General features: G+C 44.8%; 1 protein-coding gene across 2 annotated transcripts in view; it reads left to right on the top strand.

Annotated features, from left to right (window-relative positions):
• The first annotated feature begins 1,427 nt into the window (after nucleotides 1-1,427).
• The window catches only part of PRKRIP1 (PRKR interacting protein 1), a 32,421-nt gene continuing 18,609 nt past the window's right edge, over nucleotides 1,428-15,239 (top strand). For both annotated transcript variants that reach the window (XM_015078764.3, XM_053213741.1), the window contains exons 1-5: nucleotides 1,428-1,718; nucleotides 2,416-2,494; nucleotides 3,739-3,839; nucleotides 10,726-10,811; nucleotides 12,118-12,185. In XM_015078764.3, the coding sequence (XP_014934250.2) occupies nucleotides 1,443-1,718; nucleotides 2,416-2,494; nucleotides 3,739-3,839; nucleotides 10,726-10,811; nucleotides 12,118-12,185 (610 nt within the window). In that variant the 5' untranslated portion in view covers nucleotides 1,428-1,442. The remainder of the gene's footprint in view (nucleotides 1,719-2,415; nucleotides 2,495-3,738; nucleotides 3,840-10,725; nucleotides 10,812-12,117; nucleotides 12,186-15,239) is intronic.

Here is a 15,239-nt window from a genome sequence, read left to right as displayed (position 1 = left end):
AACTGACTGCCTGGAGGAGGGAACAGGGGGGCAATCAGAAGAGGCTTCGTGGAGGAGTTAGCATTTAAACAAAGTTAAGAAGGGTGTAGGGCAGTTCTGCAGGAAGGGAAAGACACTCCAGGTAAAGTCTTTTTGTGTGTGTGGTACGTTTGGGGAAAAGTGAGGTACCTGGGTGGCTGGGGTATATGATGTAGGTCATGTGTCCATGACAACATCCAGGTCAGTCTCTCCCTAGGTTCCGGTGACAGTCATAGGCCAATCAAGGACTTCTAATTCATCACCCTTGGTCACTGGAAAACCACCCACTATCGGGGGGGCCAGGAATAGCTTTAAGGCATTAACAAAACACCCTGTCACCGGGGTCACCTGGCTGGACTGGGACACTCAGTGAGAGAGCTGCCTGGATGAGCAGGCTGTGCAGACAGCAGCAACATTAGTATCTGAGGTGCCTGGCCCCCAGGATCCCATGGTCATCAGCAAAGGTTAATTGTGTCCTTCGCTGTGAGCCAGTCCTTGCCCCAGATGTCGAAATACAGCAGTGAATAGAATGCCCAGCAGTGAATAGAATGCCCATTCTTTAGCTGGTGACAAATACAGGAGAAAACTAGCAAGTGTGAGGACCAGCAGAAATACACCTGCGGTTGAAAAAACAATTGGGGTCTGTTGTCTCTTTTAGGAAAGGAGACTACACTGACTTCAACAAGGGGGTGTGAAAGAGGACTTCTTGTAGCACTTGTGCTTGGGTGAAGTGATTTGGGGGAGGGTTCAAGTAAGTGGATTTAACTCTAGGTGCTGTCAGGAAGCAACACAATTCCATGACTGGCTGTCTTAATATTTAAAGAGAACCGGGAAAAAAAAAAAAAAAAAAAAACAAACACAAAAAACAGAAAAGAAAGAAAAAGGAAAAATAGAGAAAAAGAAATAAATAAAATAAAGTGAACCGAAGCTAATGCTTTAAAGAAGCAGTAGTTACTCATAAGAGCCAGAATGAGGTTTCAACAATATTCCTGTTTTCATCTACTTTCAAACATGATTACAGAGCAGTCTTGTTTATGCCTTGTGTGAGGTCGGTGTTCTGGGAAATTGTTTACGTCCAACAGGAGGACATCAAGGTCTAGCTGTAAGTGCCAAGCCAGCTCCCAGACGGGAAGGGCCCTTTTCTCTTTCTCATAAGACTGTCATAAATGGGAGAGTGGACCAGCCCCGAGGAACGGCCAGGACAAAGGCCCGGGGGCAGGAGGGGATGCTGAGAGCCATTAGCAGGGCTCCCGGCGGCGCCACGACACGTACGCGGACTGGAGAGGGCGACTGGGGTCGCACCCTCGGGCGTGCAAGGCCACCTCTCTCATAGGAACTTGGGCTCTCGGTTGCCTTGATTTGTACAAACACAGGAAACGAAAGCAAACAGCTTTGATCAAGACAACCTACTCGGCCACGAGCTCATGAATATTCAGCAGGATGCTTCCGGCTTGCGACTCCGCCCCAGCCCCGCCCTGCGAGAAGACTGCGCTTGCCCCGCTTGCGCGCGGCTCTGTCGTCATAAGTACGCGCCGCCACCGCCGCCGCTCGCCGTGGGGAACTGGAAAGCTGTCATGGCGAGTTCGGCTGCTTCCTCGGTGCGACCGCCGAGGCCCAAGAAAGAGCCACAAGCGCTCGTCATCCCCAAGAATGCGGCAGAAGAGCAGAAGCTCAAGCTGGAGCGGCTCATGAAGAACCCGGTGAGACGAAGCACTGGTTCGACTCCTCCTCCGAGTCCCCTTCCGTTACGGCGCTGCTGGGGACCCACGGGCCCACCTCTCCCACCTCTAGTCTTAGGAACTGAGTACCCGAACCCCAGGGCCAGCCCTTAGGAAGGAGTAGGCTACCTCGCAGACCTTGAGCTTCTTCTGTCCTTGTGTTGGAGCCCAGCCCGGATGAGGGTGCTTTTAGACACTTAGAGTTTAACTTTCTGTGAACAGAAGCGTTGACTGGAACGATAGCATTCATGGGTTAGCACAAGGGTTTATTAACTTCTAAACAGCACTGATTGTTAGAAAGGCTTTGGCTGAGCCACCCGGAGCAAATCACTCCCTCAGTCATAAAAATAATTGGGTGAGGTCTCTTACACCTTTGGCTAGAAAGGGTTGACTCCGCATGTAGTAGAGTTAGGGTTAGAAGTTTCCAGCCATAAATGGTGAGTTACGTTTCTGAGTTTTGTTTTGGAAAGTTAAGTGTAGCCCTGGCAAGGCCACGGGCTGTGGTAGACCCCAAAGATGTATGGGATGAAGTAAATCTAAGGCAGCGAAGAAAATCGGCTTTAGGTCCAAGGAGCAAAGCAGCCTTTCTTCACCAATCCAGTTAAAATGCTTTGGTTTTAAGAGATGTGATTGTCAGCAGGTTTGTGCTTAAAAACGCTTTTGTGTTTAAATGTTGCAGGACAAAGCAGTTCCGATTCCAGAAAAAATGAGTGAATGGGCACCCCGGCCTCCCCCAGAATTTGTTCGAGATGTAATGGGTAATGTCGTGTGTGTGTGTGTGTGTGTGTGTGTGTGTGTGTGTGTGTAAATATAGTTTTTGAAGCGTAGATCTAAAAATCCTGCAGTTAGCATTTAATTAAATCTATAATAGGAAAAAAAAGTTCACTGTTTCAGTAACTTTGTACTTACAGCAAAGGGGTATTGTTGCTTACAGTTTGGCATTAGAGAATTTTCTTCTGCATTTAAAAAAAAAGTTTATTTACTTTGAGAAACAGCGCAAGCGGTATGAGGCACAGAGGGAGAGAGAGAAATTCCTAAGCAGGCTCTGTGCTCAAACCTAGGAACTGTGAGATCAAGACTGAGCTGAAATCAGGGTCACGTGCTCAAGCCACCCAGGAATCCCTTCTGCATTGTTTAAATAACATATTTTTTTTAATCTAACTGGAAATAGCTTTATTATTTTGGGTGGTTGTAAATTAACATACTGATTATAAAGAGGACTAAGTAACAGAGGTCTGAAAAATGTTGAACCCCCATAATTCCATCATTCCTCTTGTAGCATGCTGCTACAGCCTTCTAAACTCCCCTAGTCAAAATCACTCGTGTAAGAAAAAATGATTTTTATTTTATTTTTTTTAAACGTTTTTATTTTTTTATTTATTCTTGAGACAGAGAGAGACAGAGCGTGAACAGGGGAGGGGCAGAGAGAGAGGGAGACACAGAATCCGACACAGGCTCCAGGCTCCGAGCAGCCAGCACAGAGCCCGACGTGGGGCTCGAACTCACGGACCGTGGGACCGTGAGATCATGACCTGAGCTGAAGTCGGATGCCCAACCGACCGAGCCACCCAGGCTTGCCCCGGAAAAATGATTTTTAAAAATGTGGCCATTCTACACATACTATTTAGTAACCTACCTTTTTCCTTTAATATACATGGACATCTTTTCAGCTCAGTAGAAATTTAGCGTGTCAAGTGTGAAGTCATCTGGCAGGGGAGGGAAAGGTCTTAAGCGATCTTCTAGGTTTCTGGTCACTTAACTGCAGACTGTTTCTCCTCTTACTACTGTGTTAGGGTGGAATTTTTAGTGACTTCCCCTTCAACATTCATGCAACAATTCTTTAATGATGCCGACACTATGCAAGTCACTGCTAGATTCTGGAGTTCAGTGGGGCATGGTCCTTTCCATTACTTCCAGTTTGTTTTTTTGGTCCTTTTTGATCAAGGGTCACCCGTGTCGGTAACTGGATTTCATTAAGAACTCTGTACTCTCCTGGCTATAGGTTCCAGCGCTGGGGCTGGCAGTGGAGAGTTCCACGTGTACAGGCATCTGCGCCGGAGAGAGTACCAGCGACAGGACTACATGGATGCCATGGCTGAGAAGGTCAGTGAGTGACAAGGCTGGCTGAGCCCTTGCATTTGGGCAATGTACACTTGGGACTTTTAGGAAAAAGCTGCTGCTGCTGTTTTTGGCTTTTTTTTTTTTTTTTTTTTTTTTTTTTTAAGAAAGAGAAAGTCCCAAGCAGGCTCTTGCAACACAGAGCCTGATGTGGGACTCGATCTCAGGAACCATGAGATCGTGACCTAAGCTGAAATTAAGAGTTGGGTCCTTAACAGAGCCACCCAGGCTCCCCAGGAAGAGGCATTTAAAGAAGAGAAGATACACCTGGTGTGAAGGCTGCCTTCTTAAGTCAGCATGGGAAACAGACGTCAAGTAAATCCAGGTTAGTCCAAGGTCAGATTCAGCACATCAAGATGCTCCCACTGGGAGATGTATGAGAGAAGGGAGACTTCCAGTTGGGCAGAAAGGACAGCAGAGGCCTCTCTCCCTTCCAGGCCATTTGCCGTGAAATGGAATAGAAAGCAAGATGTCCCGCATCACTTGAGTTATTATTTCTAATTCTGTTGTTCTCTTTTTGGCTGAATGCCTATAATTCCATTCAGCTATGTGTTTAGTGTGGATAGTGTGTATGCGTGTGTCTACTTTGAGTTGTCTAGCGTAGAGACTGGCATTTCTTCATGACAGGTGTCAAATAAGAATTGGGAATGGCTTTAGAAATTGAGGGGCACCTGGGTGGCTCAGGTGGTTAAGGATCTGACTTTGGCTCAGGTCATGATCTCATGGTTCGTGGGTTCCAGCCCCATGTCAGGCTCTGTGCTGACAACTCAGAGCCTGGAGCCTGCTTCAGATTCTGTGTCTCCCTCTTTCTGTGCCCCTCCCCCACTCATGCTTTGTGTCTGTCTCTTTTTCAAAAATAAAATCAGAAATTGTATCATAAGGGATGCCTGGGTGGCCTGGTCCGTTGAGTGTCCGACTTTGGCTCGGGTCATGATCTCACAGTTCATGAGTTCGAGCCCCACGTCTGGCTCTGTGCTGACATCTCAGAGCCTGGAGCCTGCTTCGGATTCTGTGTCTCCCTCTCTCTGTCCCTCCCCCACTCATGCTCTGTCTCTCTTTCTCTCAAAAGTAAATAAACATGAAAAAAAATTTTTTTAAAGAACTATTAAGGTTTTTGTTACCTGACTGGAAGGGCCAGAAACCTCTTTTTTATTGCTCTTAAAAAATGCTCTTTGGACATTTCGCTTATTTTATTTATTTTTCAGAGAGAGTTTTGGAGTTATTTTATCCACACCAAAAATTGTGTTGGATTTTTTTTTTTTTTTTTTTACTAGAATTGAGTTGAGTCTGTCACTTAAATTGAATAAGAATGGATGTTATAGTGTTTAGTTATCCCCTCTGGAAAGTTTTATCTTTTTTTGTTTAAAAATTTTTGTGTCTCTCAATGATGACTTATGGAGATTTGATACTGATCTCACTATATTTGTTCATAGATTTTAAGTTTTGGCGGGGCTTGTTTTTAAGTAGGCTCCATGCCCAACGTGGGGCTCAAACTCATGACCCTGAGATCAAGAGTTGCGTGCTCTACTGACTGAGCCAGCCAGGTGCCCCAAAGATTTTAAATTGTTGTTGTTTTTTTTAAAGTTTGTTTATTTATTTTGAGAGAGAGTGCAAGTTGGGGAGGGACAGAGAGAGAGAATGAATCCCAAGCAGGCTCCACACTGTCAGTTCAGAGCTTGGTGCAGGGCTCGAACCCATGAACTGTGAGGTCATGACCTGAGCTGAAGGTGGACACTTAACCGACTGAGCCACCCAGCCGCCCCCAAGATTTTAAGGGATTTTTTTATTGCAGTGGTGCTAGGTGCTCCTTTATGTTTTATTCTTGACTATTAGTAAAAATCAGAAAAAATCCTGATGTTTTAGGGCTCTTCTATTTTCCAACCTGGCAATTAATAAAAACCAAATATTATTTGGCAAATTCTTTGTGATTCCCACATTTGATTTCTCCTTTTTAAATTTTTTAATTTTTTTATTTAAAAAATTTTGTTTTAATGTTTTTATTTATTTTTGAGAGAGAGAGCATGAGTGGGGTAGGGGCAGAGACACTCCCTCCCTCCCTCCCTCCCTCCCTCCAAAGCAGGCTGTAGGCTCTGAGCTGTCAGCACAGAGCCTGACACAGGGCCTGAGCTCGTGAACCACGAGATCATGACCCGAGCCGAAGTCAGACGCCCAACTGACTGAGCCACCCAGGCGCCCCTGATTTCTCCTTTTAACATGTATGAGAGATTACCTCTCATTCTTAATCTTACACCATGCAATGTAGGACCTTTTCCTCACTCTGACTATGGTGCCTATTTTTTCATGGAATACGTTTGTGTGTTTTAGAGATTCACATGCTTTAAAATGATATGTATTTGTATTGTGAAGTCACCACCTTGAGATCAAGACCTGAGCTAAGATAGAGTCAGACACTTAACTGGCTGAGCCACCCAGGTATCTCTTATTTGCTTTTTATAAAGGAGGAAACCACTTTGGGCAACAGCATGTGGTTTTCCAATGATTCCCTTTAAAAAAAATTAACTCACTGTAGAACTTTTTCCTATATAAAGGAAATAAAATGCTTTAAAAATTTAAAATAATCATTCACAAGGGGTACCTGGGTGGCTCAGGCGGTTAAGCGTCCAACTTCAATGCAGGTCATGATCTCACAGTTTGTGAGTTCTAGCCCTGCATCGGGCTCTGCGCTGACAGCTCAGAGTCAGGAGCCTGCTTCAGACTCTGTGTCTCCCTCTGTCTCTCCCTGTCCCGAACTCGCGCTCTGTCTCTCAAAAACAAACATTAAAATAATCATTCACAAAAAATAGAATACTACTTAGCAATAAAAAGGAATAAACTACTGATATATGCAACAGTGTGGATGATTCTTACAACATGCTGAGTGAAAGAAGCCTTGCATAAAAGAGACCACACTGTAAAATTCCATTTATATGAAGTTCTACAAGAGGGAAAACTAATGTATGTAAAGAAAAAAAAAAAATCAGGGGCTCCTGGGTGACTTAGTTGGTTAAGCGTCCAACTCTTGATTTCCACTCAGGTCGTGGTCTCAATGGTTTATGGGTTCAAGCCCCGCACCTGACTCTATGCTAACAGCAGAGGCTGCTTGGGATTCTCTCGAGCTCTCTCTTGAGCTCTCTCACTCTGTCAAAATAAACATTTTTTAAAAATCAGAATAGTTGTTTCTGAGTTGGATAAGAAAAGGTACGAGGGAACTTTCTGGTGTGATTACATTGTACACTCTAGATTTGATCATTTTGTTGTATGTATTACCTTAAGTGGAAAAAAACAGAAAAACCGTTAACAAATATTAAACTCTAGTTGATGATATGCATGCTTAAATCTTTAGAGGTGAAATGTCCTGGTGTCTGCAACTTACTTTGAAATGTGTTAAAAAGAAATAAGATGGATTGACGGAAGGATAGAGGGATAGATAGGTGGACAGGCATGTGCTAAAGCAAGTAGCAAAATGTCTGTAGGATTTAGTGGTGGGTATACAGACTGTATGATTCCTTCAACTTTTCTGTTGGAAATTTTCCAACGTAAAATGCCAGGGAAATTATTAAAGGGATAGATATGATACAGAAGAAAATATGTAAAAATTTACTGGAATGGCCAAAAATTGAGTTTGAAAAATACCTTTATGATTTTGGAACAGAAGGGAATCATTGCCGTGGTCGTTTTCACCTGCTGTTTGCTTGTCCTCCGTCTCTCTTGGCCCCCAGCTGTTGGTGGTTCTTCTCCAGCTACTGCCGTCCTCTGGATGTGGCATTCTCAATTCTAGTGGGGAGTTTCTGGTGGCTGGTCACACCTCTACCTAGTCACTGTAGTGGGTTTTCCACTACCGAGAATAAATAAAACTCTATGTAGAAACTATCTGAAGCTACTTTAGCTTCATTTTGAAACTACTTTACATATTGAAACTACTTTAGAGGGAAGGAAACAGAGCAGGCTGTTGGCTCAACTACCATCAGCTAGTCTGGTTTTTATACATCGATCAAAGACCCAGGGAAAATACAGAAAAATGTTTCACAGACCTTGAATCCACACAGACACCCAGGTTCTTATTTCACACGGCGAAAGACAGGCTCTGAGGTTAGAAGAAACAAAGAGGCAAGGGTGTCCTCACCTTTCACGGTGACTAACGGCGTCACCACTGGAAGAGCTCGTGGTGAGCTCAAGTCCTGCCAAGCCCGACGGGGCTCCGGTGGGTCACTTGTTGGCTGCAGCTGCTCCGGCAGCAGAGTAAGTTTACGGTCCAGCTGTGAACAGACCACATGCTTTTCCTTTTAAGTCGTTTGCTTTCTGGTGCTCTAATCGGAACTGAGTTCCTTGAAAGGAGACCCTTCTCTCTTTTTTTTCGTATTTACTTATTATTTTTTACTTTCTATTTTAGAGTGTGAGTGGGGGAGAGGGCCCAGTTGGGGGAGAGGGAGAGAATCTTAAGCAGGCTTCGTGCTCAGCGCGGAGCCCAACTCGGGGCTCCATCCCACAACCCTGGGCCGAAATCAAGAGTCAGACGCTCGACTGACTAAGCCACCCAGGTACCCTGTTTTACTTATTTTATTTTTTTTAGTGATCTCTGTACCCCGCGGGGGGCTGGAACTCGCCACCCCGAGATCAAGAGTTGCACGTTCTTCGGACTGAGCCAGCCAGGCGTCCTGACTCCTCTTATTTCATGATCTCTGCTCTCAGAGAGTTTCTGCGTCACTCTAAGCAGAGCCACACAGCCCTGGCAGTGCAGGCCAACAGAGGGGTTGAAGCCACCTTGTCCTCTGCTGGCCCCTTATTTACTCTGTTGACCTTTAAGGCTTTGACTAGAAGAAAGAGATGGCATTTTATTATTTTTTTTAATTTAATTTTATTGTTTGAGAGGGAGAGAGACAGCGCAAGTGGGGGAGGGGCAGAGAGAGCGAGACAGAGACTCTGAAGCAGGCCTCCAGGCTCCGAGCTGTCAGCACAGAACCCGAAGCGGGGCTCGAATTCACGAACTGTGAGATCATGACCTGCACCGAAGTTGGACGCTTAACCGACCTAGCCACCTACGCGCCTCAGAGACGGCATTTTAGATCATTGTATCTTTGTGGTTTACAAGTGCTTTCTAGTAGGTTATCATGTGTTATCCTTTCTAAAGGCTCTGGGAGAGAGGAATTGGTCTTTTCCCCATTTTATAGGTGAGAAAACAAAGGCTCAGAGACAGGGAGCTGCTAGGAAGGGATAATACAAGGGTTGGCTTTGTATGGACGTGTGTACACTCACGTTTTCCTGTGTGACACATGTATGTGCTTAGTAGCAGTGATGGCACTGGGTGTTGTCTTGCTGTGGAATCAGTCACCTGATGACTGTCATCATTAGGACTTGAAAATCCCATGGTTCCACCTCTCTGGCTGTTCCATCTGATGAGCCCAGGTCACCGTAAGGAAAAAACGTGCTCCTGTGTGTCTCCTCTACTCTCAGTTCTCTGCTTCTCTTCTGACACTTCTGGTCACCAAGTATGTGGGGATTTCTCTCACACCAAGCAATTCTGTGACGCTAGCTGAGCATCCTACAGTTTAACTCAATCCTGATGCCATCCACCAGGCAAGAATGTCCAATGCCACATGTTCAACGGGCTCAGTCCCATGAGACTGCCTCCCCGCCCCCAACCACCTCAAAGGCCAGTCCCAGGCCCAGGTGTTGTCCCCTGTCCTTCTGACCGACTGGCTGTGGATTAGAGGTCCCCCACCACTCCCTCCTCAGGTTCAATTAAGTTGCTCAGAGGGACTCACAGAACTCAGGAGAAGCCAGGTGGAAGAAGGGGGCACAGAGCTTCTGTCCCCTCCCAGCCCCTCCACATGTTCACCAACTCGGAAACCATCTGAACCCCATCTTTTTGGGGTTTTGGAGGCATTACTACTAAGGCACAATTGATCAACTCATTGGCATTTGGCAGTTAGTTCAGCCTGCAGCTCCTCTCCCTCCCTGGAGCACAGGAGGTGGGGCTGAAAGTTACCCCGGTGACCAGCCCTGCTCCTTAAGGGCTTTCCAGAACTCACTCGTTAACTTAAACTCCTGTGGTTGAAAAGGGGCTTGTTATAAAAAAAAGACACCATTTCACCTTTCTCTTGGGAGCTATTTCAGAAACTGGGAACATAAGTATTATAATAAAAGGTGCCCCTGTGGCTCTTGAATAGGAAATTTATAGGAGCTTTTGGAACCACGTTCCAGAAGTAATGGATGAAGACCAAATACAGTTGGCTATTAGCAGGTGATTAGGGGCACCAACCCCTCCACTATGCAGTAAAATCTGTATATAACTTTTGACTTTCCTAAAACTCTAATAGCCTTAACTATTGACCCAAAGCCTGATAATGTAGTCAGTTAACATATATTTGGTTACGTGTATTATATACTGTATTCTTATAATAAAGTAAGCTAGAGAAAAGAATGTTAAATAATAAAGTAAGCTAGAGAAAAGAATGTTTCTCTTCCCGAGGAAGAGAAAATACAGTACTGGACTGTATTTATCGAAAAAATCCGCATGTAGGTGGACCCGCACAGTTCAAACCTGTGTTGTTCAAAGGTCAGCTGTATACGTTTCTTACTATAAATCACAGTGTCACACTAGCCAAGGCCCTGGCTACGTAGCCGGTAATTCTTCCTCTGCCTTCAGGGAATACACAGTGTGCACCTTCTCATGCTCTCGTATTTTGTGTATGACTGCCACCCTACGGAACGAAGTAACTTTCGCCATCGGAGAACCAGATACTGGGGGCATCCTCTTAATGGTTACAGTGGCCCCAGAGACCCGGATGTGCCTATGGCACCCCCAGTGGTGTGACTTCCAGAGCTCCCATACCCAGCCCAGAGTGTGTCTAAATGATGTGTTTTTTCACAGCAAAAATTGGATGCAGAGTTTCAGAAGAGACTGGAGAGAAATAAAATTGCTGCAGAAGAACAGACAGCAAAGCGCCGAAAAAAGCGGTAAGGGCTTTGTGGCTTCTCATAACCGATGAAACTTAAAGGCAGAAATGTGAAAGCTGGGGAATGAGTCGTCCTTGCGGTCAGAAGTTCACCTTATGACCTGTCAAGGTCTTAGGTGTTACCCAGTAGAGGAATGGCCTTTCTTCCAATAACCGAGAAGAGATTAAGTCACTTACTACCACTACATCCCCCTCCCCCCGTACAGATTCTCCATAGCTCAGGTCAGCACTTTGGTGCTCACATGGATTTCTGGGTCTCCTTCCCTTCTGTATTTTAACACCAAGTTTAACAATATGCTGTGAGTAAGGTTCCTTTGGCTTGTTCCTTAAATTAGGGTGTGTGACCTCCCTCAGTGACATCATGTGAGCATGTAGACTGCATGTGTGTGTGTGTGTGTGTGTGTTTTAATAAATACTCCCTCGACTTTTAAAGAGCTGAGCAGGATTCTGAAAACAGTCCTTAATTCTTATTTATTCATTTACTTATTTAAGTTTATTTATTTATTTATTTTGAGAGAGAGAGCACGAGCAGGGTAGGGGCAGAAAGAGAAGGGGTGAGAGAATCCCAGGCAGGCTCCACACTGTCAGTACAGAGCCCAACGTGGGGCTCGAACTCACTAACCATGAGATCATGATCTGCGCCAAAATCAAGAGTCAGACGCTTGACCAACTGAGCCACGCAGGCGCTCCTGAACGGTCCTTCATTCTTAGTCTGTTTCTGGCAATCTGTTCGTGTAGTGGGATAGTTCTTTTTCTTTTGCTTTCCAATAGGCATAGTAAAGGTAGTTAAAGAGCACATCTGTATGCTGCAACTTGATTACATCTTTTTTTCTGTTTTGTATTTTTTCTTTTATCATGTTCCAGTTTCTGCATGTAGAATTAAATAAGAAACAAAACCTGTAAAGCTGTAACATTTCACATGGAAATGCTGCCCAGCCTTCACCAGCTTCGGAAATCTGACCTTTGCTGATGGCTGCAATGAAGTGCCACCTAAAAAAATAAATAAAAATAAATAAATAAAAACAGTCCCTAAACATCTTGGAATGAAAAATCTCTCCCAATATTTCTGAGATTGTTTTAATCACGTCAAGACTCTGAAAGGTTGTTTCATTTTGATTCAAGAAGAAAACAGCTTGATAATGTTGATGGTGTTGGAGTAGCAGAATCATGAGAAAGTATTTCTTCCATTTCATTATTGTAGTGTTTGTGTAATTGTAAGGTCTTTAAACATTCCATAAGTAGTTATTTGTTTTCTAAAATATATAGTAAGGTAGTGGGGAATTAATAGATTTATTTTATATTTGTAGCCAGAAGTTAAAAGAGAAGAAATTATTGGCAAAGAAGATGAAACTTGAACAGAAGAAACAAAAAGAAGGTGAGTGGTACCTGCTTTTCTTGGTTGGGATCTTTCTCACCTATCAGGAGTGAGATTTAGAATTTGGAGCTGGTTGGCTGGCCACTGAAGACACGAGGACTTATTTCCATTAGTTAGGACTCATTTCATTGCAAGTGTCAGAATGTTAAACTGGTGTAAGCAAAAAGAAAGATGCTGACTGGCATTAAGTCAGGACAGACCTCCCTTCAGGGATGGCTAGTAAATGAGCTCAGTGATGTTACTGGCCTTCTTTGTCTCCCTCTGTCCCCTGGCTCCTTGTCCTCAGGCAGATGCATGTCCTCCCTGTGGTTGTGGGGTACCTGGGGCTGCACCGTGCCTCATTCTTGTCCAGTAGGAAAGACTGAGGGGATGTCCCTCGCAAAAGTGCTTTTGTGTTTTTTTGGCCCTGATGGAGTCACTTGGCAAGTCAGTTAAGAATGCTTTGGGTTATAAAAAAAAAACAACAAACCAGAAAACTAGCAGTAGTTAAACAAAGAAGAGTTCATTTCTCTCACTTAATAAGAAATCTGGTGGTAGGTGGCAGCCTCTTGTGGTTCAGCAGCTCAGGAGTGGCAGGCCCAGTATCCCCCGTACTTCTCTTGGCCTTTACTTTGTGGGTGTGAGATGGCTCCTGTGGCTCCTGGCATCATACCTGTGTCCAAAGGGGAGAGAAGTGCAGGGGATGCTGGTATTTTAACAGAAGAGCAGAAGATCCCCCAGAAGTGCCCAACAGATGGCATTTTATATTTCACTGGTCACTTTGCCATCCCTTGCTGCTATTAGGCTAGACGAATAGAAAACCGAACTGTTGTGACCGTGTTTAACCTGTCATGATTTATCCCTGGGAGCCGGGTACATTGCCACCCTGGACTGGGATGAGATTTTGTTAACGAGGAGGAATAGGGGTGAGTCACGTGTCAGTGTCCCACAGTGCTACCAGTCCTATCCACCTCTGAGCACTCCACATGGCCAGAGGTGCCAGCCGCTCCCCTGAGAGCCCCTGAGCTGAGAACCCGGGAAAGAGGGGCATCAGATGGAAAGGACCGAAGATGCTAAGAGACCAAAAAACGACAAGTGCATACACATTACTGAATTGGTGGTTGTTCCCTGATTGACTAGGCATGGTTCCTGGTTAGACGGTTGTGAGTTTTGGTCTTAAGATAAAGTCAGACTTTCACTGACACACTAAATATGATTGGTCCCTTCCAGGATCAGTTTCCTTATGGTTTGTAAATATACTGCGTGACACCGTCTGTATGGTATAGTCTTAGACTCTTCCTCCCCATTTCTTAGAATCATTTCTTTTATAACACTGAAATGTGATTGCTAGGACCTCATCCCTGAAAGAAACCACCTCATTACTTTCCCAGCCCTCTTCCTCCCCACACACACAGGAACATCCAGTACTGATCCAAGGGCTGGAGGATTGGGCACAGGAGCCAATCTCACGGTTTTTGGTTTTTTGTTTTATTTATTTTAGACGGAGCGAGCGCATGTGTGAGTAGGGGAGAGAAAGAAGGAGAGAGAATCCCAAACAGGCGTCACACTCAGTGCAAAGCCTGATGCAGGGCTCAATCCCATGACCCTGGGATCATGACCTGAGCCAAAATCAAGAGTCGGATACTGAACCGACTGAGCCACCCAGGCGCCCCGAGCCAGTCTCGTGTTATATTGAAGGAGGTATTGTAACTTGGACCCATGACATCAGGATATAGAAAGGTCCTTGTCTCTAGGTGATTTATTTTTTCTTTGTGTTGTCATTGCTGTTATTTAGTGTTTAGTGAATTTCCTGAGCTAATTTTGTAAAGCCTGCATTCTTTATTGAGTCTGCTTTGTTAGCTTAGTGGTCAGCTGAAGAGTAGAGATTTCTTTGAACTTCCAAGTCTCACAGCCTTTGCCGAGGGGCTCTACGTATCTGTAGGAACATGCCTTCAATGTTTTGGCAGGCGGTTCACAATTTGCTTTGGCCTTCATGCCCTCCTTGCACAGAGCTTCAAGGTCAGCCAGAGGTGAGATTAGGACCATCACTTGTCTTTCTTAGACATGTACACAGCTCTGCATGTGACTGTCTAAATTCCCAGCTTTTCCTCAGGTTTTGATGGATTTCTTGATTGCTCCAACTGTTAATACCTTAGGCAGCTGCAATGTTAAACAGTTGCCACTGGTTGTTTTTGACGACCACCCTTGAGAAAGGGCTGTTTGCACTAAGGTTGAATGAAGATAAGCCTTGGGAGTGGAAGTTTCTGGGGAGCAGCTAGACAGCTCACGTAGGGACAGTGCTCTGAGTATGGAACCTCTGAGGACCTTCCAACAGTTTTCTTCCTCCAGTGGCTGCCAGGCGGTTGGCTTCCACAACTGCTGTGGTGATGAGGGCTACCTTGGATATGGTGAGAGAGAGATGTTAGAATCACAGAACTTGCTGTACTTACCAAGGTTCAGCCATTTTTCTTGAACAATCCAAGGAGCGTTTCCAGAGTTCTGAAAAAGTTGGTTTTGACAATTGTTGATGTTCTTAATTATTTTTATGGAGGAGCAGATTTTTAGAGATCCTTACTCTGCCATTCTGAAAGTGCTTCCATCCCTTTAGACTTTACCCTGCCTATATTGGAAATGTTTCTTGGGGCACCTGGGTGGCTCGGTCATTTGGGTGTCTGACTTCAGCTCAGATCGTGATCTCACAGTTTGTGGGTTCGTGCCCTGTGTCAGGCTCTGCGCTAGCAGCTCAGAGCCTGGAGACTGCTTCAGATTCTATGTCTCCCTTTCTCTCTCCGCCCGTCCCCTGTTTGTGCGCGTGCCTCTGTCTCTCAAAAATAAACATTTAAAAATAAAATGCACTAATAAACTTAAAAAATTTTTTCTTCTGAATAAATATGTTTCATGTAGCTATCAGATGTTTGAGTCATGGGTTTCCCCCTCCCCATTCTTAGAGTCTCTACCTTGTTATATTGATATGTTTGGATTTTAGGGCTACCATTTTATTTGGGGGGTTTTCTGTTGTTCCTTCTGTATTTCTCTGTTTCTTTTTCTCTGTCTTTTGTATTATTTGAACATTTT

Source organism: Acinonyx jubatus, chromosome E3 (assembly GCF_027475565.1).
Source record: "Acinonyx jubatus isolate Ajub_Pintada_27869175 chromosome E3, VMU_Ajub_asm_v1.0, whole genome shotgun sequence".
Taxonomy (NCBI): Eukaryota; Metazoa; Chordata; class Mammalia; order Carnivora; family Felidae; genus Acinonyx; species Acinonyx jubatus.
The sequence above is the reverse complement of the archived record's forward strand: the minus strand, read 5'-3'. Positions and strand labels throughout refer to the sequence as shown.